At 48.3% G+C, this 26,297-nt stretch overlaps 1 protein-coding gene across 1 annotated transcript; it reads left to right on the top strand.

The window, feature by feature from the left end:
- Positions 1 to 2,719: 2,719 nt before the first annotated feature.
- On the top strand, positions 2,720 to 25,291 carry MPP1 (MAGUK p55 scaffold protein 1). Its single transcript, XM_079910628.1, has 12 exons — positions 2,720 to 2,986; positions 13,533 to 13,676; positions 13,856 to 13,934; positions 14,967 to 15,052; positions 17,903 to 17,971; positions 19,407 to 19,603; positions 20,033 to 20,139; positions 20,842 to 20,922; positions 21,624 to 21,704; positions 23,146 to 23,348; positions 23,599 to 23,673; positions 24,514 to 25,291. The coding sequence occupies exons 1-12, from the start codon at positions 2,885 to 2,887 to the stop codon at positions 24,688 to 24,690; spliced, it is 1,401 nt and encodes a 466-aa protein (XP_079766754.1). The 5' UTR covers positions 2,720 to 2,884; the 3' UTR covers positions 24,691 to 25,291.
- Positions 25,292 to 26,297: the final 1,006 nt, after the last annotated feature.

The following is a 26,297-nucleotide window of genomic DNA, read 5'->3' as shown; positions in this document are numbered from 1 at the left end:
CTTTCTATACTCTGTATACTAATATTTTGTAGGCTATAGCTGTGGAAAATATCTTCCCTCAGTTTGAGGATTGTATTTTCATTCTCGATATGACGTATTTTGATCAGCAGAAGTGCTTATTTTAACGTAGTGCGAGTTGGCAATCATTTTCCTCTGCGTAAGTGCTTTTCTACCCCAAAGTCATAAAGGATGTCTCCTATATTGTCTTCTAAAAGTTTTATAGTTTTGCCTTTCGCCTTTAGGTCCTTCAGCTACTCGGAATACATTTTTGTGTGGTGTGAGGTAAAGTCTAATTTCATTTTTTAAAAACATTGTGAGAAACTATATTTTTCCAGTCATGAACTTTGAACTGAATTTGTGTGCCTCAAGGCAGTTCTAGGAATTGAGAAAAGCAGATAGCTGCAATAAATTCCAAGGAGCAAAGCCTGATTCTGAGCACTGAGCACCCTGAACTGGAACCAGCCGAGCAGAAAAAGGCATGGGAATGTTGAAAAAAAGACCAGCTGTATGACCATGCATCCTGAGTCAGCCGACTTGCCCTCCCAGTACTTTTCCACGCTGAGCTTTGCCTCGACAAAAACTTTTAACTACATTTTGCTCGAGGATTCACTCCCTCGGAAGTCTCCGACGGCAATAGTTTAGGTGGCGTGTTTGCCTTCACCTGTAACCTGTCTCGGTTTCTGTTTTGATCCTATGGCTCCCCAGTCGCCCTTACTGCAAGCGTGTCCTTTCCCTACTGCTCTACAGTGCCTCTTGTCATGTCACCATTTCTCGTCTCTCTTCTGTTCCAATGGTCTGTCTATTTCTGTGCCCACACCATGCTCTCCTAATTAACATAGCTTTGTTATAAGTCTTGCAATCTAGAAGGCAGTTCCCCCACATTGTTCTCCTAGAATGCTTTGGCAATTCTTGTTCTTTACAAGTCCACACATATTTTAAAATTAGATTATCAAGTTTCACAAAACCTATCCCAGAAGTGGGATTGCTGGCTCAGAAGGTCCTGTTCAGTTTTATGAGATAATGCAAAACTGTTCTCCTAGATAGTACTGCCAACAGCAGTACTCCCAGCAGCAATATTCAAGAACTCATATGGATTCACATCTTCTCCAACACTTGATATTGTTAGACATTTAAATTTTTGATAATTGAATGGAGGTGCAGTGGTATTTCATTGTGGTCTGATCACTAATGAGGTTGAACATCTGTTCATATGTTTATTGTTCACGTGGGTTTCTCCATCTGTGAAATGTTTATTCGTGGTTTTTACTCATTTATCTGCTGGATTGTTTGTGTTTTCCTTATTGATTTGTAGACCTTTATATGTTCATAGTAGGAATTCTTCGTCAGTTGCGTGTATTGAAAATATTTTCTGCAAAAGCACAACTTATCTTTTTTGCTTTTTAGCTTGTCTTTTGATGAGTAAAAGTTCTTAATGCTAAAGTCAAACTGATCAATATCGTTTTATAGTCAATGGTTTGTCTCTATCCCAAAGTCTAAAAGTTCTTTGCTGATGTTTTCTGTCAAGAGCTTTAAAGTTGTGTTTTTGACACAGAAGTCCTTAATCCATCTGGAATAGATTTTTTTTCTGCATATAACATGGAGGAGGGTTCCAGCTTCATCTCTTTCAATATAAATAACCATTTTCCAGCTTTGGTTAATGAAAAGTCCCTCTTTACTTACCTAACATGGCACCTGTATCGTATACACAGTTATACACATGACTGGGTGCGTTTCTGCGTTTTCTAATCTATCTCACTGCTCCATTAATCTATCCCTGCACTGGTATCGCACTGTCTTAATTTCAATAGCTCTCTCTCCCTCTGTGCCTGTGTCTCTGCCTCTGTGTGTATGTGTGTGTGTGTGTGTGTGTATCTCAGCCTTCTATAGTTCCTTCAGGGTAATCTTGGGGAAGGGAGCCAGCAATCACGTGAGCTCAGCCTCTTAGCAGAGAAAACTGGATGATCTGGCTGCAAACTCTTGCCCCTGGATTTGCCCTTCTTGTCTATGAGGTACTGGAAGGTCCAAATAAGATTACATAGAGTAATGAACTGCTTATAATACTGCGAGGTTACTCCCTTGGGGTCAAGGGGCCAGGTGTTTATCAGGCAAAGGTGTGTACAGATCGTGGACAGCCCTGAGCTCTGTAAGCACAGAAAATGTTTGTTTTGTTCAGAAAGTCTGTCGTCTAGGCTTCTGTTTTAACGCCACGAAGGCGTTAGGGTATAAGGAATTCTGCTCTAGGATTCGGAAGGAATGTTGGCTTTCTTCGCTTCCACTGATCCCTCAATTTTTTGTGGCATTAGCAGTAGGAGCTGTAGCCTAAGACAGATAACAGCAGCACAGGAGCCTTAAAAGGCCTTTTCTCAAAGTCCTGTGCCCACATCGGTTTCTGGGTGGAGCCTGGAGTCGGAGGGGCGGCCGTCGCAGCCCTCGGATGCTCCCCTGCCATCCCCACGAATTCGGCCCGGGTGTAGGTCGAGCGCTCAACCCGCCCCAGGCCGTGGGTCCTCTGTGGTTTGGGAGCGGTGTGCTTTTTCCTATGACCCCTCTGGGATTCAGCCGCAGGGGCCTCGGCGGGAACAGCGCCTCCTTCCGGCCCTCAGGTGCGTAGCGCGCCAGGGGCCCGCGGGGCCCAGGGGGAGGGGGGAGACGGGAGGCGGGGGCAGGGGCGTGGCGAGGGTGGGGCGTGGGCGGAGCTCCTCCCCCGCGCTCTCGGCGCACAGCCTGCGGGGTGGTGACTGACCAGCCGCGCCGCTTCCCAGTCGCCTTCGCCGCCTCAGCCGCCTCCGCGCCGCAGGCCCGGGGCCCTGCCGCTCCAGGCTCTGTCCGGCCCCGTGTCCCCGCGTCCCCGCGTCCCGGCGCCCGGCGTCCCAGGTCCCGCAAGATGACGCTGAAGGCGAGCGAGGGCGAGAGCGGGGGCGCCATGCGCACGGCGCTCTCCGACCTCTACCTGGAGCACTTGCTGCAGAAGCGCAGCCGGCCCGAGGTGAGCTGCCCCCGGGGCCCGGCGCGGGATGCGGGCCGGTCCTCGTCTCTAGGCCGCGCCTCCGGCCGCGGTCCCTTCCCGCCCGCCGCCCTGCCCTCGGGGGTCCTGCCCCCGGGGTGGAGGCCGCGGCGGGCGGCGGGGTTCGGGCGGGACTCCGGGCGCGGTGGCTGGTGGCCCCCAGAAGCGCCTCTAGGCGAGAATCGGGAGAGGCCGCGGCCTCGACCGAGAGCTGATTAAGGTCAAGGGAAACTTCTTCGTGGACGGAAGTCAGGGTCACAGAAAGACTGTAAGGAGCAGATCCGAGAGTAGGACTGCTTGGTGGTTGTGTCAGCAGAAAGGGTTGTAAAAGCCAACGCTGGCCCCAAAGTGTTCACTCACCGTCCCTGTGCATTTAGGCAGGGCCCCTGGTGCTGGGGTGCAGGTGGGTGGACCCCTGTGTCTGTTTGTGGGCAGTCATCTCACAGGTAACTCTGCCCCCCAGATTCCTATGATGGCCCATAAATAGCTCATCACCTCCATCCTCAAAGATTCCCAGAGGGAAGGGTTGATAATTTTCTTGTTATCTCTCATTCTTCTGGGTGTGGCGAGGACCCAGCAAGGTAAGGTGGTCACTCAGGGTCTCTCCCACAAGGGCACGGCCACCAGGATGCTCGCTCACTCACTCATCTGAAGGCCGACGCTCTGTCTCATTGTCAGCCATCAGCAGCACCGGCCAGCAGCCCTTCCATGTCCCCTGGCCTTCTCACAACACAGTGGCCAGGTTCCAAGAAAGGATGTCCACGGAGACACACAGACAGAGACAGAGGGCCAGGCAGAAGCTATCTTGCCTTTGATAACTCAGCCTCAGAACTCACAGTGTGAATCTTTTTCCTAGACTACAAGATCTTCCAGGGCAGGGCCGTTTCACACTCACTTTTTACATTTTAAATGCCTGGTAAGTGGGTCCTCAGAAATGTTTGCTGAATTAATAAGTGACTTAAGAGGTGGACATGCGATTCAGCAGAGCCATCCGCTTTCACTCATGAGGAAACTGAAGATCCGCAAAGTAAAGCAGACTGTGGAGCTGTGGACTCTGGGCTGGGTGGCATCAGCTCAGGTCTCCGCATTCACACCTGTCTGTCGTTGCAAATCAGGATGAACCCGTGGGGAAGGCCTTGGTTATTCAGCTGCCAAGACAAAATTGGAAGTTATGCAGCAGCATGTACCCTAGGAGGGGCTCAGGCTCTAAAACGACTTGGTTCCTCACAAGTTTGGACATGGGATTTTTTTTTCTTCCCCACAATCAGCTCACTTGGCTGAGCCTTAACTCACTCCCCCCCAATAAAACCACCTCTCTTTATTAAATTTTCTTTTGGAAACTTTATTGAGGTTTACTCTAGCATACATCTAATTCACGGATTTGATTGTGCAGTTCAGTGACATCTGACAGATGCATCCCATCATGTGGCCGTCACCGTAATCATAATGTAGAACATTTGTGTCACTCCAGAAAGTTCCCTGATGGTCCTTTCGGTTCATTTCCCCGGAAACCTGGAAGCCACCCTGGCAACTTCTGGAAAACACTACCACTTTGCCTTTTTCAGACTGTCTTATAAATAGACTCCAAACATATGCAGGCTTTTCTTTCTGGCTCTTTTCACTTAGCAAAACCTGAGTGTCACCTGTAACTCCGTGCCCAGACCCTGTGTAGACCTGTCTCCTCCTGGTGGGGAGGCTGGAGAAGTCGTGTGCGGTTTTGAAAAGAGGCCCTTTCACTGCCCTCTGAGTAATAAGCAGTTTTTGTGGAGCTGTGAGTTGATCCTGCAAAAATACCAGATACAGTCTATTGCTTAGTCACTTTGCTTGAGTGTGTGAAAGGATTTGAACATGAAATAAGAAAACCTGGTAAAGCACTGAATGCAAAGCGTCCAGACCTGCCGAGGTGTGGAGACTGGAAGAAGAATCTCCACACGATGAAAGGTGGCCTAACCCCGCGAACCTGCTGACTCTCACTTCCTGACGTTCACCCTCCCTCTGGGGCTCTTAGCAGTCTCTGCTGCCAACCCTGGGCTCTGCCTGTGCCTTTGATTTCTCTTCTCTGTAAAGTGGACCTGCTTAGAGGGTTGCGGTGATGTTGACCTGACGTAGCGCCTGTCCAGCAGCAGTAGCACGTTTTGCTGTCCTAGCAGGAACCAAGAAAAGTTGTAAGGAAGTTGTTGGCTTTAAAGGAGTTCATAAACTCACGTTGCCAAAGGCTTCATTTAGGGAGATTGCTTTCTATAAAAGTTCTAAAGACTGGAAGCCCAACGTTTCACCTCTGATTATAGTCGACATTTGGTATTGAAAAAGTATTGTCGGGCTTCCCTGGTGGCGCAGTGGTTGAGAGTCCGCCTGCCGATGCAGGGGACACGGGTTCATGTCCCGGTCCGGGAAGATCCCACATGCCGCGGAGCGGCTGGGCCCGTGAGCCGTGGCCGCTGGGCCTGCGCGTCCGGAGCCTGTGCTCCGCAACGGGAGAGGCCACAACAGTGAGAGGCCCGCGTACCGCAAAAAAAAAAAAAAAAAGTATTGTCAAAATATAATTTTGCAGTAGGTTTGAAGTGTAGCCTGTCTCCCATATTTAAGTACATGTTTCCTTCCTTGGAGAAACGTTTTATGAGCCCTCTCTGACCTTGTTCTTTTTTGCAATCCCTTAGTACACATAAGATTGGTTGCAAAATTCCTACTTTTCTCTTCAGTCCTGTTTGAAGTAGCCCTTCTCCCGTGAACTGAAGCAATACGTTGAAAGTCCCTGAAAGTTCACTTGGGCCTGTCCCACATGGGAAATGACCTAAGAAATGTCAGGCTGCAGGTGAGTTTCCACTCAGAAGAGCTGTCTGTGGGCTCCTGGGCGGGGAGACGCAGCATCACCTGCTGTGCAGGGGCCAGGACGTCACTGGCGAATAGCGCTCCAGGCAGGGGACATTCAGGGTTGACGGGGGGTCTTGAGACACTGCTACCAAATGTCCCCTGGGGCAAAGGGAGATGAAATCAGTTGACATTTCATTGACTGCAGAGATTTTTTTCCCCTAAGCAGTGAGTTGCTCAAATCTTTCACTGTTGCTAAAAAAGGAGGGGAAGTGACCCCAGGGGTGGGAAATGGGAAGAAATGCTCTGAATTAGGGAACCAGAATACAACTTTTGTAACATGACATTCTCTTTTCTGAGTCTTCACTTTTCCATTTTTCCTTCCCATAGAGAAATACACATGAGCAAAGTACATACGCAGTTGCCGCTGGAACGGCTCCTCTGTGACCACAACTCCCGTCCGCGGAGGCCACCAGGCACGGATTGCGTAGCACTGCAGTGTTTACTATGGGAAAAATCCGCGTGTCGGTGGACCCGTGCAGCTCAAACCCGTCATCGCTCAAGGGTCGTCTGTATAGGTTTTTGCTCAAAAGTCACTTGCCGGAAAATTCTGGCTCGGAGGCGCTCCTCTTTCCCCAACTCTTCCCCAGCTCTTGTCATTTGTGGTGAAACAGTGCTCAGCTGTTTCTGGTACCTTGAGCCCTCTTGGTTTTCTCATAGTCTTTCTTGTTTTCTTTCCCAAAGTGGAGCCTGACCTTGCCTGCCGTCTGCGGCGATCACTTGCCTTCTTGGCCTGGGCCTTCTTCTAAGTCTCCACATGGAAACAGTTGGCAAGGAGCCTAACAGTAGGCTGAACAAATGTTTGTTCTTTCCTCCATTCGCTGTCACCGGCTCTTAATCCGACTGTTTGGGTGGGAAAGCCACCCGCTGCCAAGTTTGTTTTTCATCTCTTTTTTAATCCCAACTTCCTTTGAGCCACTGCCTCTGCCCTTTGAACCCGCTGCAGATGTTTCCTCCGAAGGGGGTTTCAGCGCACAGGCGTTGCCACCCCAGCAGTGTGTGTGATTAAAGGCCGAGAGGCTGCAGAGCTGCCCCCATCCTGCTGGGGCGGCGGGGAAGAAGGCTGGTCTCAAAGTTGTGAAGTGAACTCTGCGAAATGCCATCTAGTACCTTTGACCACGTTGTTCAGCATCACTTGGTGGTCGTGGGCTGGTAAGGATTGAAAGACGGCTCAGCTTTGGGGCGACAAAGTAAACAAACGAAATATTTGTAGCACGTTGGAATGAATGTATTACCAGCTATGGAAACAAGAAAAGTTAGAGCAGTTCAGGGGCAGGACAGGTGCCCGGCACGTGGCCAGTGGACGGATGGACAGATGGGACAGGGGACAGACTGCAGTCTAAGTTGTCAACCTGGACAAGTTAGTTACCCTGAGCGGCAGGCGGGTAACCTTCCCATTCTTCAAAGCTGGGTCTGGGCCAGCTGAACTCTGTGGACGTGTCCTGCCTTTGGTGTGGTCTCAGACCCACGGCTGGGGTCAAGGAAGCACCTTGGCTCCGTGCGCATCTGTCTGTCTGTCTAGCCCTGCTCCTGGGATTGTCTGTGGTGAGGGGTGCAGGGGGCTGGTTGAGGGAGTTTCCTGCATGTCAGGTGCTGTTGAGGAGAGGCTGGCCCCCTCTTGCTGAGCAGTCAGGGAAGCCTCACTGTTGCTAGTTGGTTCTTTGGTCGCCACGTCGGAGGGTTCCGTTTATCTTACTCATCATTTGCAGCTTCTGGGTGAGCATGATAGTGGCTCTGAGTCATCTCGAAGGGGGACGTCTTGATGAATAAGCACATTTAAAAGACCAGCCTTTGAGATAGCAAGTCTTGAACTTTCCTGGGTGCTGAGTCCTTAATTTAAAGGCTGATGTGTTAAAAGCAATCTGTGTCATGGAGCCGAATGAGAAGGCGATGAGCGGAGGGTGCCGCTTTATCTGCCTGTTCCAGGCACACAATCACGTAGGCGTCGGCCCCTTGCAAAGGTCATTTTGTCTTCCGTGGACTGAGACTTTCGAACCTGTCACTGTAGACGGGCCCAGCACGTCTCGAAACACAGGTGAATCATCATAAGTGGTTTATTGATGGTACTTTACGGCACATGATAAAATAATCTGATCTATGTTGTCAGGTTTTATGGCCACCAGTACCTGCTTTGGTTACTGACACAGATAAATGGTAGATGCTGATAGATCCATAGGATTAATTTCTGAGTTTGGTTTTCAGCTTTCTCAGCCCCACAACTACTAGTGAAAAAAGATTTGTAAGTCAGGATCAAGGAAAGTCCTAAGTTTTATTTCATGCTTTGAGGCCAGAGATTTGAGACTTGAGCTCTTTGTGTATTCACAGCAGTCATTCAGTCAGCAATCCTTGAATTCCTCATTCTGTACATTCAATCTCTTAACACATGTGCATGGTAAAAATATACAACTAGTACAGATGCTTAATTTGAGAGAAAGAATTCTTCCTTCCAGCTTGACGCTGCTTTTCCTCTGGTTTTCTTGAGTCTACTTAGAGAGCTATTTGATCTCATTCTCTTTAAATGGGTCTGTGGCAATAGCTACCTAGCTTTGAAGAGTTTTAACCACATGGTTCCAGGTCGCCATGGGCAATGCTTTGAGGAACTCTTTGGTCACTGTGTGTTGTGGCCTCTTACTTACCCATCCCAGAGTCTGGAAACTGATCCTGTACCCTGCAGATGTCTCAAGGATTGGTTGTTGCCTCTGTCCGTTCTTTGGTACTGTGCTCTTAGTTATAGCTCTTCGGTTGCAGACAAGTGCGACTTGCCAGCCATTTTGCTAGTTCTTTTATGCAATAACTTCTCCTCTGTCTACTACAAGCTCAAAAATAGTACCCCATCAAAACCATGGACTTGACATTGGTATGACGTGTGAGTGTAGTTCTGTGCCCTTTTGTCACATGTCTGAATATATGTAACCATCACCACAATCAAGATATGGAACTGTTCCATCAGCACAGAGACCTCCCTGGTGCCACCCCTTTATAGTCACATCTCCCCGTGTCCCCTTGGCAACCACTAATCTGTTCTCCTCCTCTATAATTTTGCCATCTCTAGAATGTTATATAACTGGAATCATATTGTATGCAATTTTTTATTGCTGGGAAGCGTCCCGAGGTATGGCTAGACCACAGTCTGTTGAACTGCTCACCTATTATAGGCTGTTCTCCTTGTCTCCAGGTTGGGGTTACTACAAATAAAGCTGTTATGAGCCTTCATGTACCCATTTTGCACAGACTTTTGTCTTGTGCCATTGCTGGGTTGTAAAGTAGTCATTTAGTTTTTTAGGAAAGTTCCCAACTCTCTTCCCGAATGGCTGTAACATTTTACATTCCCACCAGCCATGGATGAGAGGTTCAGTTTCTTTGCACCCTCACCAGCATTTAGTCTTGTCGCCAATTTTTATCTTAGCTGTTCTGATAGGTGTGTAGTGGTATATTTCATTATGGTTTTAATCTGCATTTCTCCCTGATAGCTAATGACATTGAACGTCTTCTCATGTCCTCATCTGCCATCCTTCCTTTTACATATCCTCTTTAGTGAAATATCTGTTCATGTCTTTTGCCCGTTTTCTAATTAGATTGTTTTTATTGTTGCGTATGGAGCATTCTTTATGTACTCTAGATGTTAGAGTTTTCCATTGGATGTGGGCTTTGGGAATGTTTTCTCTCAGTCCACATCTTGTCTTTTCATCATCTTCACATAGGCTGTCACAGGGGTAAAGTTTTCCATTTTTAAGGGTCCAATTTATCAGTTTTTCCTTTTATGGATCCCGCTGTTGGTGCCAAGTCTAAGAACTCTTGTCTAGCCCTAAACCCTGATGACTATGTTTTTTCTAAAAAGTTTTGTAGTTTTACGTTTTACATTTAAGTCCATGATCCATTTTAAAGGTCTAGTTCAGTGTTTCTTTTTTTGCCTATGGGTGTCCAATTGCTGCAGCATCATTTGTTGAAAAGACTACCCTTCCTCCGTTGAATCGCCTTTGCACCTTGTCAAAATCAACTGGACGTATCTGTGTGGGTCTATTTCTGGGCTCTCTCTCCTGTTCCATTGATCTTTATGTCTGCCCCTCTACCAGACCACACCGTCTTGATTATTTGTAACCATATAAATCTTGAAACCAGGTAGACTGATTCCTTCTACTGTCTTCCTTTTCAAAATTGTCTCAGCTGTTCAAGGGCCTGTGCCTTTACATCACGTACATTACACGTCGTCCAGAGGTACTTTTTTCATGTAACCTGCAGGGATCGGGTGAGTGAAGCCACTTGTGGGTAAAAAATAACATCCCAGATGCAGGAGGATCCACAGCTCACGCTTAGCTTTCCTCCCAGGGTGCCGTGGAGAGTGAGCTGGAGAGCGTGTGCCCATCTGCAGGGGGGCAGGTTCCACAGGGACGGGTCTTCTGATTGTTACTAAACGAAACAAAATAAAGCAGAACCTTAAATTCTACATTCATTCCTTCGTCAACTTTCCCTCTCACTGTAGTCACAGGATCGGTAGCCCTCCCCTTCATCTGTTCTCTGTCATGTGTGTGTGGACCTTAATGTCGTTTCGTGACTTGCTGTAGGTAGATTGTAAAAAGGGAAAGTTAGTGAAGGCTTTTGTATTATTCTGACCGGTTGCTGACCCAACAGCTTTAGTCCACTTCTTGCTGACCCAGCTTTTCCCTGATCTTGTTCGGGGCGGCAAGATGCCCAACTCAGTTCTTATTTTCTCAGCCCCTTTTGCAGCCTGGGATGGCCACGCTGTGTTCTGCAGTTCTGGCTGATGAGCCATGAGCAGATATCCACTGGGGAAGTTCTGGGACAGATGCCACTGGCCTGGCCCTTCTTCCTTCTTCCTGCCTTGAAAGTGGAGCTGTAGGTTGGGTGGGCAGCTTTTCAGGAGACGTTTTCTCAGAAGCCCGAGCCCCAGCCCGTTCTGCCCCGGCCAATTCCTCCTGTGTGCACGTTCCAGGCTCTGCTGTCTTCTGGAAAAATTTTTGAAATCTCTCATCCCTGATGACTTCCTGTTTTTTGTCTGTGGGTTTCTATTTACCCTCCCCCTTTGGTCTCATTTAAACAGGGTCCAGGCTACACGCAAGTACTTAGGCTGCCAACTTGAACCTAAATCACAGTCACTTAGGAAAATTCTATCTTGCCAGAATAGAAAGCATTGTACTTTGTAGGGCTTTAGGAATAATAGGCTTTCATTTGCCTGTTTAGAAATTAATTTGAAATGAAACGAATACAGTTTACTTCTCACCTCCTTCTCTAGTCACCCAGTTCCTCCCTGTTGTTCATGTCTCTTTCCAGAGGGAAATGATGCATTTACAAGCAAACATGAAGCTCTTCTTATCTTTCACTGTTTATGCTGATGATAACATACCTTTCCTCACTCTTTTTTTTCCCACTTAATATGTCTTCCAGATTAACCTCTGAACCTCCTTTTCAGGGCTACGTGGTGTCTGTGTGCCAGGATGCCCCCGCACGGATGCAGTGGTAACTGTATTAATGGCTTATCTACTGTAGACGGCCTTGAAGTTCTGTGTGGTTCTGGGCTCCAGGCCTCATAAGTCACTTTTCTAAGTATCGCCCTTTGTTAGACAATTCTGCTTTAATAGCAGTGCCGTGTGACTCAACGGCATGAGGGGTTTTTGAAGTTCTAGTTGCTACACAAGGCAGTTTCTCTTTGCCAGTACTTCCCTCATTCTGTAGACAGATAGGTCTAGCTGTTCCCACCTGGGGATATTCCCGCTTCTCCTTTGCCACCAAGTGGCTGACGAGGTGTCCTGCTCACGGCTCCACCCATTGGGAAGGTCTTCCCTCCCCACGGTCTCTGAGGGGCACCCCCAGGTGTGGCTGGATTGCAGCCACAATCCATTTTCAGCTCAGTCCTCACATAAACCAGGGTCGGGCTTCTTCCTTCTGCATATGGTTTTTGATTGACTGTTGTATCAGGAGAAGGAGCGTTTCAAGGAGATTTATTCATATTGTCCAGCAGCCACTTATTCTCGTTGGCGTGTGGTCTCAGAGCGACACTGTTCTTAAAAGCCCAAACCTGGAAGCACCCCAAAGTCCATCCACAGTAGGATACCCCACGAGGGTTCCAGTTCCCTGCTCCATGGCCTTTTCACTGTCTTAGTGCCATTCCCTTCCAGTGTTTTATCTGAAATTTTTCAATCTCACTGAAAAGATGAAACAATTTTATAGCAACTTCCATTAGCCATACCTCCTAGATTCTACCATTAACATTTTGCCATGCTTGCTTTATCACAGATCTATCCCAAAACCATCCATTCACCTTTTTTTTTTGTTTTGCACTTCAAAATAAGTTGCAAAGATCAGAACACTGCACCCCTAAAAGCTTCAGCATGCATATCATCAGCTAGGGTTCAGTATTTATGGTTCTTTTTTAAATTTTGTGGTTAAGTTTACATACAGTGAAATGCACTGGATGAGTTTTAACAAATGCATACACCTGTGCAACGCAACCCTGGTCACAGTTTGGAACATCACCACTCCAGAAGGTCTGTCATGCCCTTACCCAGCCTACCCCTTCCCATCCTATGAGAGGCAACCACTGTCTTAAATTTTTTTTACTGTAGTTTTTTTTTGCTTGTTCTAAAACAGCATGAATGGTCTCCTCCTGCAGGTGGACTTTTCAGCTATAGTGAATAAAGCTGCTGTGAACTTCTGTGTGCAAGCCTTTCTGTGGGTGAACACCTAGGAGTGGGGCTGCCAGGGCATAGGGTCAACGAATGCTTAACTTGATATAAGAAATCGCCACACTCTTTTCCACGGGGCTGCGCCATTTAGCGTTCCCACCGGCGATGTCTGGGCGTTTCCAACATCTGTCCTTTTCACTGTAGGCTCCCTAGTGGCTGCGGAGTGGTATCACGGTGACGTTGGCTCTTCATAGGCCTTTAGTGAAGAGTCTGTTCAGACGTTTCGTCCATCTTTTCATTGCTCATCATCCTGTTATTGAGTGAGAAGAATTCTTTACATGTTGTAGGTATAAGTCTTTGTACTCTCAGGCTGAGAGTTTTGGTGAGAAGTTTTTAGTTTTGATGAGATCAATTGTATGCTGTTTGATTATTGCTCTCTGTGTCTACTAAACCTTTGCCTGTCTCAGTGGAGTTTCTCCACGAACAGATATTCTTAACTTTAAAGTGTTTGTAGTTTTAGTTTTCATTTTTTACAGTTCTCTGCCTCCTCCCAGGTTTTGAAGATGTATTGTGCTTTCTTCTCAAAGCTTGGTGGTTTTACCTTGCACGTTTGGAACTGGTTCTGTATATAAAGTGCTGTGGGGACCAACGTGCCCTTGGCCTGTGCAGGGTTGACCCAACACCATGGATTACAAAATCCATCCCTCTGTGTGCCCTCCTGCCAAGGCCACGGGCCTTAAATTACTTCAGATTTATACTAAAGACATCTTTCTAGAGTGTAATCCGTCCAGCATTGCTGTCTTCATGGTCGGGGTCAAGGGGTCACAGTTGATGTGTCGTCTCGGGCTGATGGCAGGGGTAGCCACTTGGGTAAATAATGCTTCACATCAAGTCTAATGCAACTGGCCACCAGCCTTAGGAGATAAGCGTTGGTTTGCTGAGCCTTTGGGGTTTGGACGCGCAACAACGACCCAACGGCTGCTTGCTTCATACATTTCTCTGCTGTTTTGACCCGACAGACTGTGTCACCCCAGCTGAGCGCCGTGACGGAGGACATGTACACCAACGGGCCCGCCGCCCCGGGGAGCCCCACCCGGGCCCAGGGCCAGGAGGCTCGGAAGGTGCGGCTCATCCAGTTCGAGAAGGTCACCGCGGAGCCCATGGTAATCCCTCTTCCTCCCCACCCCAGGCCCCTCATGGCAGGCTTCTTGCCCCTGCCAACTGATGACACCTCGTGTGCAGACAGAAAATATTTCTCCCAAGAAGTTGCCTTAAGTTGTCTTAAAGATCAACTCAGAAAGAGCTTGCAGTTAAGCTTGCTGTGCCCTCGTCTGTCTTCCAGGGAATCACGCTGAAGCTGAATGAGAAGCAGTCCTGCACGGTGGCCAGAATCCTCCACGGCGGCATGATTCACAGACAAGGTGCAGGCGTGTTCTGTTCAGGGATTCATCCTTTACTCCCTGTCCAGGGCTGAGGGGCACGAAGCTTATAGTGTTCAAAACAGTGAGCATCTGTGTGCGTGCCAAGAGATTTTCTTGTGCCGTAATGACTGGCTCTTTCGAATGATGAATCGCCCGGCGCCACTGTCGCTCCCTCTGAGCATTCTCATACACTTATTCATGCCAATACTTCTGCAGTTAGTTAACATTTGAGCAACTACTATATGCAACCCCTTGCACTAGACTGTGAACACATAGCAGTGAAGAAAACAGACCATCTCGACCTCCTGAGGCTACCAGTTAAACTGAGAAAATAGGGAATTCCCTGGCGGTCCAGTGGTTAGGACTCCGCGCTTTCACTGCCGAGGGTGCGGGTTCCATCCCTGGTCGGGGACCTAAGATCCCACAAGCCACATGGCACGGCCAAAAAGAAAAGAAAAGAAAAGAAAAAAAATAAACTGAGAAAAGAGATATTAACAAATAACGACAAGTAACTGTTGTATCGCCATGTGAAGCTGCCGTCAATTTGCAGATGCGTCATTGAGTAAAAGTGCTTTTCTGGGCATCAAGGGTAGCACAGGTATCGATACCCATTCTTCACATAGAATCTAAACAGCGATCAACTTTACCACTTGGTAGCATTTGGAGGTCTTAGCTAAACAACAGAGAAACATTGAGCTTTCTTGTTCCTTGGAGTGTGTTCAGCTGTGTCATAGCCCCCTGACGTCAGGGGGACTCTAGTTCCAGGACACTTTCAGGACCAAGTGCTTTTATTTTGCAGTTGGAGTCCTGAGGCCAAGGAGGATGACATAATCTTAAACCGTCAAGTGCCTGTCTTGCTAGGTCCCTGAAGGCCATGAACAGAACATTCCCATCTCTCATGGTTGAATGGTTTCAACCCTGTGTGTTCTACAGTCTGTCGTACAACATGCTCTAGATCGTGGTTTCTTCTCTGTGGCGTTTTGACTTCTGTTGACACCTCTTTCGTCTGAACGTTTGTTCTTCTGTTGGTAGGCTCCCTTCACGTCGGAGATGAGATCCTAGAAATCAACGGCACGAACGTGACTAATCACTCAGTAGATCAGCTGCAGAAGGCAATGGTGGGTATTCACTATGCCCTTGTCTTCGTGAAGCATCGATCCGCATTGGTGTCTGTGTACCTCGTTTTTCTGTGAAAGTGTTTATACCTCATTGAAGGGCCTCTTACCACTGCTAATCTTTATTCTGTGCAAGAAATGACAGCTCTCTGTCTTCATTTAGTAAACTTCTAAAACAAGGCAAAAGACCCAGAGTGTCTGTCTAGAAAGAGCATTGGACTGCAATGGCAGCTCTGAATCCCGCTCTCCTTTACTCCAGCCCTGTGATTTGGAGCAGGTGAATTCACTTCTCTAGGTCATCTGTAAAATGAAGATGGTAGTAATTGCTGTTCTTATGTCATAGATTTGTTACAGAGAACAACTGAGCTATAATAGGTGAAATGTTGAATGTGCTCTTTAGACGCAGCTGTGCCGGGCATCGTGCTGGGTGTTTGCCTCTGGAGATTCTTCACCATCCCTGTCCGCCCCTGAACACAGCAGAGACCCTTCCTGTAACCAAAGCAGGAAAAAACACGTGGGGTAGTCGGGTGTAATTGGTCACGGCTGGTAGGAAGCACCCCTCAGGCACTCAGCAAGGAGATGCCAGGGTACCAGCCAGGGAATGAAGCAGAAAATAGCAACTTAGGGAAAAGTTTACTTTGAACCAGAGCTGAGGAAACTGAACCTTAGAGAGCTCTGAAGCATGGCTGTTTAAGGATAGACCTCACCTCTGACCCAGATGAAATAACAGGGACCGGGTTTACCCTGCTTCTTGAAATGCCTCACGTCCTAAATATTCATGTACCTGATGACAGAGGATTCAGAATACTTGAAGCAAACACTGTCAGGACTGCCACATCCTGCAGGATAGACTGTGTACCCTCTGCCACACGACAGCCTCAACAGGTTTAAAGGATTCAGACCATACAAAAATGCACCGTCCACCCACAATGAAATGAAATTAGAAATAAAAAACAGAAAGATACCTGGAAATCCCTAAATATTTGGAAGTTAACACACCTCTAAAGAAGTCACAGGCCATAGGAGAAATCGCAAGGCAAATTAGACACTGTCTTTAAATGAATAGAAATGAAAGTACAGTGTATCCGATTTTGTGGAATGCCACTGAACTCGGACCAAGGTGGAAACGCCTGGATTATAAAACGAGAAAGTTTCAGTCAACAGCCTCAGCTTCTACCCACAGAAACTAGAAGAAGGAAAACAAATGAAACCCAAAACAAGCAGAAGAAAAGAAACAACCGAAATAGAATGGACAGGACCTTGGTAAATGAATGTGGAGGGTGAAGGGGTTTGTAAGATATAACTCTGAAGTAGGCATAACCCACCTATGAGCAACTCTATAGGACCAACGACCCAGTTCCTTCCACAAAGAAAAGACTAGAAAAGAAAACACTGCAGGGAGAACAGGTAGATGAAAATTCGACTCTTACAAGACATATCCACCAATTGCAAACAGTGTCGGACCACGTGCCCCAGACCCTTCATTCAGCGTCTTCCCACCCTCTGGAGTGGGCCACCTGTTTCCCACCGGGACACTGGCTGGATCGTTTCATGGTCACCAACACGAGGAGCAGTTTGGCCTAATGGTTGCTTCTCAATAGAACGTGATGCACGTGTTTTCTCTGAGCCGATGGCACAGCTGTATCCCTTCGTCTTGCATAAAAACCATTTCAAGTATGCGAACATTCAACATTTGTGCTTCTTTTTGATTTACGTAAATAAAACCAACTATGTAAAAGGTAATTTGTGTCCTGGCAAAAGTTACCATGAACAATACACTTGGAGAAATACTTGTTGTGCATATAATAGGTAGACAGTTAACAACTCTAATATTTAAAGTGCTTCTAAACTTTGTATAAAAAGACAAAAAACTAGGGAGTTCCCTGGCTGTCCAGTGGTTAGGACTCTGGGCTTTCAGAAGACAAACAACCAACTAGACAACTGGGCAAAATATATAAGAAGAAAAAGCATGTGGCCAATGAGCTCTTGAAAAGTGCTCAATTTTGGTTATGGTAATAAAATTACAAAATAAAGCAACCATGAAATAATTTCCACCCATCAGATTGGCAGAAATTTAAAACGAACGTTAACATGTAATTCTGGCAAGAATTTCAGGGGAAAGGGACTCTCATATGCTCCTGGTGAGAGTGGAATTTTTATAGTTTTTTAGAAAAGTAATTTGAGGATAGCTATAAAATTGTTTTTATCCTTTGACTCTGCATTTCCATCATGGGGTTCTATTCTGTATAAATCAAATGCAAATATATAAGGACACGCGTTAAAGGGTGTCTACTGTGGCAGATTGTAATAAAAAAAAAACTGGCAACAGTGGACACGCCCAGTAATGGGGATGGTGGCTGAGCAAGGGATGCGGCAGAGCCATGAGACAGAGTGAGTGAGGTCTTCATGTATCAACCTGGAAGCAAGTCATAGAGTAATGCATATAGTATAATCCCATTTTTGTTAAAAACAACTAGCAAAAATACACATGTCTGAATTTGTGTGTAAGTATTTAGGCACATGACTGGCCCTTTATTGGTGTGGAGAAATGTGTGGCTGTTCGTGTGCCAGGGCTCATTTTAAGTACTTCTGGGGACCTGTTGGGGGTCGACTGCGCGGAGGAGGGAAAACTATTAGCCTTTGTTCGTTGTTCTTTGTTATGCTGGTTATGGGGCACATGACACTTCTGTCTTGGAGGAAGCATTGTGCTACAAGATTTCAAAGTGTACAGTAAAGATGGCTATTGGGAAAGAAATGCCCAGGACTTTGGGAGGGGAAAAATGACTTAATGAAACCCCCAGTCACCCCGGCTCGTTTACATGACGATTTTATTTCACCTTTCTTTTTTAATAGAAAGAAACCAAAGGAATGATCTCATTGAAAGTAATTCCCAACCAGCAAAATCGGCTTCCTGCACTGCAGGTAGGTGGCACCATCTTCTCTGTTGTGATGATGGCAGGATTCAGGCCCAGTGTGTATTCTTCGAATTTGATCGAAGTGATGTGATTGTAAATATCTCAGCAAGCATAGCTGCCTGGTACTCTCTGAACCAAACTAACATGTGTTACAAACTGGCAGGCTGCGGGGCCCTGACAGATAAATGTGGAAGAAGGAAGTTTTAAAAAAATAACTCTGAAGTTTCTGTCACGGGTCACTTATCGTATGATGGTATAATTTTCTTTTTTAAAAAACTTGTTTTAAATTGAAGGTTTGGTATATATGGGCACATATACAATAAAGGACACAAATCGTAAGTGTAAAAGTAGATGAATTTTCACAAACTGAACACACCCACGTGACCAGCACCGTAGCGTCCCCGTGCCCATTTCCAGTCCCGCCAGCCCTGACTTCTAACTCCAGAGACGAGTTTTGCCCCTTTTTGAAATTTGTGTAAATTGCCTCATGCAGTATGAATCCTTTAGTGTCTCATTTTGGTCACTCGGTGTGAAGGCTGTGCTGCAGCAACAGGCGATTCCTTCTTCTTCATTTGTTGTGTGACTGTGCTCTGGAGGGCCTTCTGTGATTCCAGCTTTTTAGTTCTTACAAAACTTAGTGCTGCCATGAACCTCTCTGTACCTGAGTTTTGGTGCATTTCTGACGAGCTTTAGGCTGCGTGCCTCTTTCACAATGTTGCCGAACTACTTTCCAGGGTTTTCCATTCACGGCTGCAAGTCCCAGCTCTTCCACGTGGTCACTGTAGCACTTAGAATTATCTGGGCTTTTTTCCTTCATCTTGGCCGTTGTGATAGTGGTGTTACGTTGTGCTCTCTGCTGGGAAATGGTGTCTTCTCTAGTTTGTTAATCAGCCTTAATTTCATGAGTCTTCAGAGAACCAATGTTGCCTTTCTTGATCCTTTCAACTCTAGTTTGTGTTTCACTGGTTTCTGCTCTTTATTATTTCTTTATTTCTTTGGGTTGGATTTTTACCCCTAATCTTCCTAGCAGAGGTAACTGGTATTAAATTCTGATATAGCTTCTTCCGGTCTTTTTTGTTTCTATGTAGAAAGAAATACTCCTTTAAAATTTCAAGCGTACTAGGTATTGTTTTTATTTAATGATATTCTCATTTAATGTTATATCAGCAGCATTTTCCCAGGACATTAAATACTCTTCTACAAATTGATCTTTATAGTTGCATGGTAATATATTCTGTAGATGGCCGTATTTAATTAATTCCCCATTCTTGGAAAATCAGATTGTTTCTAATATTTCGCTCTAATAGATAATGCTATGGCGAGCACGTGTATCCGTGTATTGTAACTGACAAGCTTCCGTGTAGAAGTAGATCGTGGGGTCAGGACTTCGGGCGCGTTCACAAGGAAACAAGTGCATTTCAGATAGTAGCCTTCTTTTTCAGATGTTCATGAGAGCACAGTTTGACTATGATCCCAAAAAGGACAACCTGATCCCTTGCAAGGAGGCGGGGCTGAAGTTCGTCACCGGGGACGTCATCCAGATCATCAACAAGGATGACAGCAACTGGTGGCAGGGACGGGTGGAAGGATCCTCCCAGGGGTCGGCGGGCCTGATCCCCTCCCCCGAGCTGCAGGAGTGGTGAGCTGCCAATGGCGGGGACCCATGGCCGCCACGCTGCTCAGCTACGGAAATCTCATCCTGTGTATAGTTTCTGTTTCTCAACCGGGCCAACCTTCCGCTTTTCCTGGAAGAATGGGCGGGGTGGGGGGGCCAATGATGCCTTGATGAGCCTGACTGGCCCTTATGGGTGAAGGAGGACGACTGGCTCTCCCTTCATCCGTGGATCTGTGTTGCCACAAATGTCTTCCCTAAGCTTTAGGTCCCTAAGCCCGCGTTGGGACTGCAGCCCCCTCTTTCTCTGCCGGAGGAGGACGGGGTCTGGGATGACACAAAGGGCAGGAGGCACATGGGTCTGGGGGTTCTGTGTAGAAGGGACGGCACAGGCGAATGACCCCGGGCTTTTACACCAAGAAGCCACCAGTGTCCTCGGTCATCTCTTCCCTCCAGGCGCGTGGCGAGCGGGGCTCAGTCTGCTCCGAGTGAGGCTCCGAGCTGCAGTCCCTTCGGGAAGAAGAAAAAGTACAAAGACAAGTACCTGGCCAAGCACAGCGCAAGTACGCTCCCCAGCCTCCCCGCTGCCCGGCACATCGTTCTCACCCCCAGGGAGCCAACCCAACAGTCTTCCAGACCCTTCTCAGTACATCAGTGCCATCAGTGTGGCCAACTGCAGGGTCTGAGCAGCCCCAGACAGTGGCCTGTTTTCCTTAGAACTAATTCCCACTTTGTCCCTTAGCTGCCATGTTTGGAAATATATGAACATTATAAATGCGTTTGAGTGGATTGTAGATAGCAAGTGAAGAATAATCTGCGATTGCGCCACTATTTATTGAATGCCTCCTTCCTGCCGGGAGCATTCTAGAGAAAGACAGGAGCAAAGCACAGGGCCTAAAAGCTATGTCAGGGGCCTCCAGTGAGGCAGATGTGGCCGGAGCATCGCGCTGGTGGCAGAGAGGAAGGGACAGCAGCGCGAGCTGGAGATAAGGGGAGATGACAGGCGCGTCGGGTAGCGAACTGTGGAGAAGAAGTGGAGAGGTTGGGGGCCAAAAGATTAGAGAAAATCCGAGTCCAGAGGACTGACCAACAGCCGTGCTGAGTCTATATGGTGCGGGGGTTGGGAAAACCAAAAAATAGACCCCAAGGAAGGGCATCCACGATCCAGGTTGTCCCTGATGCTGTCCGAGCCGGTATAGCCGGTCGCAGCCTTCGCTGTGTGCCCAGCTCTGGCATGAACACGGCTTGCTTTTCTTTGTCTCTAGTTTTTGATCAGTTGGATGTTGTTTCTTACGAGGAAGTTGTTCGGCTCCCTGCGTTCAAGAGGAAGACCCTCGTGCTCATCGGTATCTTCTCATTGCTTTGCCACTTAGAGTACATCTCTGCATTTCTGTTCTTATTTCCCTGCCTGCAGTACGTAACCTCCCTCACTCCCTCTCTCAAAAAAACAAAACAAACAAACAAACAAAAAAACAAGGGCAGTGAGGAAGAAAAGGAAACGGGAAGGCAGGTGTCTTGGGTCCTCCACGTGGAGCAGATATAAGGAGTTTTCTGAGTCCTTACCGGGTTCACGTTACAACATAGGGTAAACCTCACATGGTTTTCAGCAACTAACTCTTTCGGGCTGTCTGTCCGTCTGGCGGCAGTAGGGGTGCTCCAGGCCTATGCTTACGGGTCCTCCCCATCTTTAGAGTGAAAACATGAGTTGGTTAGAGGACCTGTATGAGGGTTCTGTTTAAATTTCCAGTAAAAGTCAGTTCCATTCAGAGTCCAGTAAGGCAAATATACTTCAGAAATAAACAGAAAATGCCATGTGGTAGCTGGCTCCTCTGCGGAAATGCCAGTTGTCTTCGGAATCCTAACTGGGACCCCAGCGCCTGGAGCCCCCGGTCCTCCTGACACCAGCCCAGAAGCCACGCAACTCGCTTTGACCTGTAGCTCATCTCGAGGGTCTGAGAGATGAAAACCCCTATCCCATTCCTCTTCCTAGCCCCACCTTTGTGCCTGGGGCGAGAAATGGAAGCCTTTATCTCCTCTGTCTGTGCAGGAGCCAGCGGCGTGGGCCGCAGCCACATCAAGAGCGCCCTGCTCAGCCAGAGCCCGGACAAGTTCGCGTACCCCGCCCCGTGTGAGTAGCTCGGGGGCCTCAAGGACACGTTGCCAGGGTCATCTGTCTTTTCCTTTGTGATTTGTTTTTCTTCAGCTGCACCGCACCGCTTGCAAGGTCTTAGTTCCCTGACCAGGGATGACACCCAGGCCCCAGCAGTGAGAGCGCTGAGTCCTAACTACCGGACCGCCAGGGAAGTCCCTCCTTTGTGATTTTTTTTAAAAAAATGTTTGATTATAAAAAGAAAAGCCAATTTGGAAAGATACAAATTTGTGCCCATAGTTGCTCCCACTAAAAAAGTAGCTGTGCTGTTTGTCTACATAAGAGAAGCAGTGGTCAACATTTTTATACTGCTTTAAAAGATTAAACAAATAATATGTTATTAAAAACTTATGTTACTTTCTTTCATTTTAATTTATATTATAAACACTTTCTCATATGCCTAAATCACTCTGAGAGCTCTCTTCCGGTCCATTGAGTGGCTAAGGAAATTACAGGACAGCCACCAATTTTCATGAAATGTTTTCTCAAAGTAGCGCTCAGTAAGGCCCCCGTAACCCCAGCAGCTGCTGTAGAAGGGTCAGGCCAGCAGTCAGGCGGACGCTTAGATTAGTTGCATTCCCAGGAGCGAATCTGTGTAGAAAACTGGATTCTAAACCTGTTATTTGTATTTTTTTTATTCCTTCTCCATTTTGCCTTTGAGGACAGAGTGACACACTGGGGTCAGAAAGCAGAAGGCCTTGGAGGTAGAAATAACCACGACAGTTCCATCATTCAGTAAGTTAGAATGAGAAGTGAGTTAGAAAGGGTAAGAGGTGAGGATAACTCAGGTCAAAGAAGAGTCATCGTTTTATAAGATGGAAAGAAAGACGCGCGGCAGTTGTGGATTGAGGAGAAGGTGCCCGTTGAGACAGACCAGAGGATGACGCAGGCGACCAGGGGTCGCGCCTCAAGCTACAGCATGCGTAGCACGGTTTACTCAGAGGGTCACTTACACGAGTAATCGCAAACGTTGCGACTTAAGGACATTCCAGCATTTAGCAGTGTGAGTTTAAAGCAAACCAGAGTACTCTTCTTTCCAAACAACGAAAAGGAGACTTTCAGTGTACTTCCCAGAAATCCTGACTGTAGCCCGGAGATCTGTTTCTAAAATATTTTCAGCTGTCATTTCTTCATTTCTGAGCTTCCGTGTCCCTGGGGTTGGTGTTTGAGAGATGCTTCTTCATAAAGGGAGGAGGATGGTACTCTGGCTCTTGACAGTTAAATGTGTTCTGGGCGGATGGGGGACTTCCTGGTCCTCTTCGTTTCCCAAAGTCAGCCCCTCGGGGTCCTGTGTGAGACACCCCTCCGGGAAACTCCGTGCGCTAAACGCAGCTGGGGTGGCGGTGGCGACGCCAGCGTCCGAGCCCTCGGGAGCCCAGGAGGCCCTGAGTTGCTCAGGGATTTGGGTTCTCGTGCACAGATACGACACGGCCGGCCAAGAAGAGTGAAGAAGACGGGAAGGAGTACCACTTCGTCTCCACAGCGGAGATGACGCGGAGCATCGCTGCCAACGAGTTCTTGGAGTTTGGCAGCTACCAGGGCAACATGTTTGGCACCAAATTTGAAACAGTGCACCAGATCCACGAGCAGGACAAGATCGCCATCCTTGACATTGAGCCCCAGGTGGGTAGGCATGGAAGGCAGGAGCGGATGGGAAAAGGGTGCTGAAGGGCACAGCTCGTGGGACCCTCCCGCGAGTGCAGATCTGTGCCACGAGCTTTCCCTGGGATCACCTGGAGGAAGAACAGCAGGACCAGAAATGCTGGAGACGGCGCGGGGGTTGGCGAGGCCCGAAGATGCCGATCGCAAAGGTCCGTCACGACAGCTAACTCCTGTTCTTCCCCTCTCTTCTTCCTCCACTCCCTTCTTCCAGACCCTGAAGATTGTTCGGACAGCAGAACTTTCACCCTTCATTGTGTTCATCGCACCCACTGACCAGGGCACTCAGGTGGGATGAAGGGTCTGTGCTGGGTGGTGGTGGGGGCCGCTCTCCAGGCCCGTGAGGACCGGGCATCGGTCCGGATCGTTGGCCAGAGCGCCGGCAGAGCTCAGCTTCCCGACCCTAAACCTAACCCTGCCTGCTGCTGTCCCCTTCCCGCCCGGCCAGGGGCCAGAGCACGTGTGCCTGTCCCGTCTGTTCAGCACACAGTTGTTAATGCACTAGCCAGGCCACTGTTGCAGAAGAGCAGATCCTGACACTGGTGCGACATGGGCTTAAGAGGGGCATCTGGGGGCAGGGCAGGGACTGTGAAGAACAGAGGCGGCCCTGGGCCCACGTGGTGCGTGCTGTGCGGGGAGGGGCGGGAAGGAGGCCAGGACCGTGTTGAAAGGCCTCCCCGCTCCCCAGAGCCCAGCCGCCCCAAACCCACCCTGCAGGCGCCTTGCTTTGCGCTTTCTCAGTAGCTGTGGTCTCGCATCGTGTGGATGTAGCAGACACTCATTTAGTCTCCTCATTGCCTTCTTGATGGCTATTTAGGTTTAAAACTTATTATAAATAATACGACGGTCGATGGCCCTGTGTGTACGGCGTTTGACACGTGCAAATACATCTGTAGGAGAGATTCCAGGCAGGATTGTGTTGGGAACGTTGAGAGAGGTCGTCCCTATGCCAGGAGCATGTTATGCAGTTTCATCTTCGGTGAAATCTGCTAGAGGGGAAACACAATCTCACTGTACTTGTATGTTTTACTGGAGTCGGTGGTGCTGGGGTGCAGACGGGTGGATCCCTGCTCCATCCATGGCGCCCTCTCTCCCCCTCCCTCCCTCCCTTTCTCTGTCTCCTCCACAGACGGAAGCCCTGCAGCAGCTGCAGAAGGACTCCGAGGCCATCCGTGGCCAGTATGCTCACTACTTTGACCTCTCACTGGTCAATAACAGCGTCGATGAAACCCTTAAGAAATTGCAAGAAGCCTTTGACCGGGCATGCAGTTCTCCGCAGTGGGTGCCCGTCTCCTGGGTTTACTAAGCTTGCAGAACAGGGGGAACGACTATGGGCCCCTGTCGAGCCTTAGGAACTCCATTCCCCTTGCTTTAAGACAAACAGGATCGCCCCAGCTAGCTCTGTTTCAGCTTCCAGCTCTCTGCAACTATCCTCATGACCAGTGGGTATCCATCTTGTTCAGGTTTCTGAAGGGCTGGGCTCTGACTTCCCTGATAGACGGGGCCCCGTGGATCAGGATTTCCAAAGGATCTCTGGAAATTGGGGTCCGGAAGTACTATCCAAACACAGCTGCTGATCAAAGATGGTACACACGGGGAGGAAAAGCAATGGACCCTGTCCCTCTGAAGCCTGCACTCCTTTACCTTCAATCACACTGGGCATTTCATTTGTCTTTGCTTTGAAGAAAGCTTTAACTGCAACTTTCTAAACTGCCAAATGAAACAGCTGTGCAATAGGATGAGGTCTGCTCTAGCGAAACCCTCAAAAGCAATACAAGTGTTGCTGTGTTAAAATAAAACGCCAATGACCTTGTACCTTTTAACTCTCTGGGTTTCGACCTGTGCCCCAAGCCTCTGGGAGCAGCTGCTGGAGGATGGTACCAACACCAGACGCCTCTGCTGGGTTCACAAGTCTCCCTCAGGCCTGTGAGGACCTTAAGCCTAGAGGTCAGTCAGGCTAAAAGCCTACGTGCACGTGGCTGGTGCCTGTGTGCTGGGCCAGGCGTGTGCATGTGAACACATACGTGTGTGTAACATATAAAAACATTTTGGGGGCTTCCCTGGTGGCGCAGTGGTTGGGAGTCCGCCTGCCGATGCAGGGGACACGGGTTCGTGCCCCGGTCCGGGAAGATCCCACATGCCGCGGAGCGGCTGGGCCGGTGAGCCATGGCCGCTGAGCCTGTGCGTCCGGAGCCTGTGCTCCGCAACGGGAGAGGCCGCAACAGTGAGAGGCCCGCGTACCGCAAAAAACAAAACAAAAAACAAAACAAACAAACAAAAAACATTTTGGGAGCAAAGGTGTAAGGGGACCGTCCAGTTTCTGCTCCAGTGGGGAGAGTGCTCTGAAGTCCTTGCTTCCACTTGCATTGGCCTTGGTTTCGACATGTCTACCAGATCTATCTTTCCTCCTAATAACCACTCCTTTTAGCTTTCTCTTCTATTCTCAACATGGTTTTCAGAGCACCCCCGACTTGCTGCCCAGATTTAAACTAATGTGTCCAGAACAAAATACTCTGCTCCCTTGTTCACACAGCTGAGAGTCACATCAGCCCCAAAGAACTAAGATGCAGTTGTGCCCTCAAAAGTCACACTGCAGGTCTCCTGAATCTAGCGCCCACGTAGACAAGCACCCCAGAGCATCTTACCCCAGATGGGAACCCACCGTGGCCACACACTGAACTTCCCGGAGGCGTACATCCTGGCACGTCTAGGGCCCAGGTGTGCAACTTGCGCTCAGGGTCCCGGGCAGCAGAGGCCGTGACAAGCCAGCAGTGCAGCACTTCCCCACAAACTGCTCTAGACCTCTCACCAAGGCCTTCAGATTCCTAAACATCCTCCACCACTGCGCCCTCCAGCCCAAGCAAAAGCTTCAGTGGCTCCCTTCGTCGAGTTTGTGCCCAGATGTGTCTGCAG

The sequence above is a fragment of the Stenella coeruleoalba genome, assembly GCF_951394435.1.
Source record: "Stenella coeruleoalba genome assembly, chromosome: X".
Lineage (NCBI taxonomy): Eukaryota > Metazoa > Chordata > Mammalia > Artiodactyla > Delphinidae > Stenella > Stenella coeruleoalba.
This window is presented reverse-complemented; position numbering and strand designations above follow the sequence as displayed.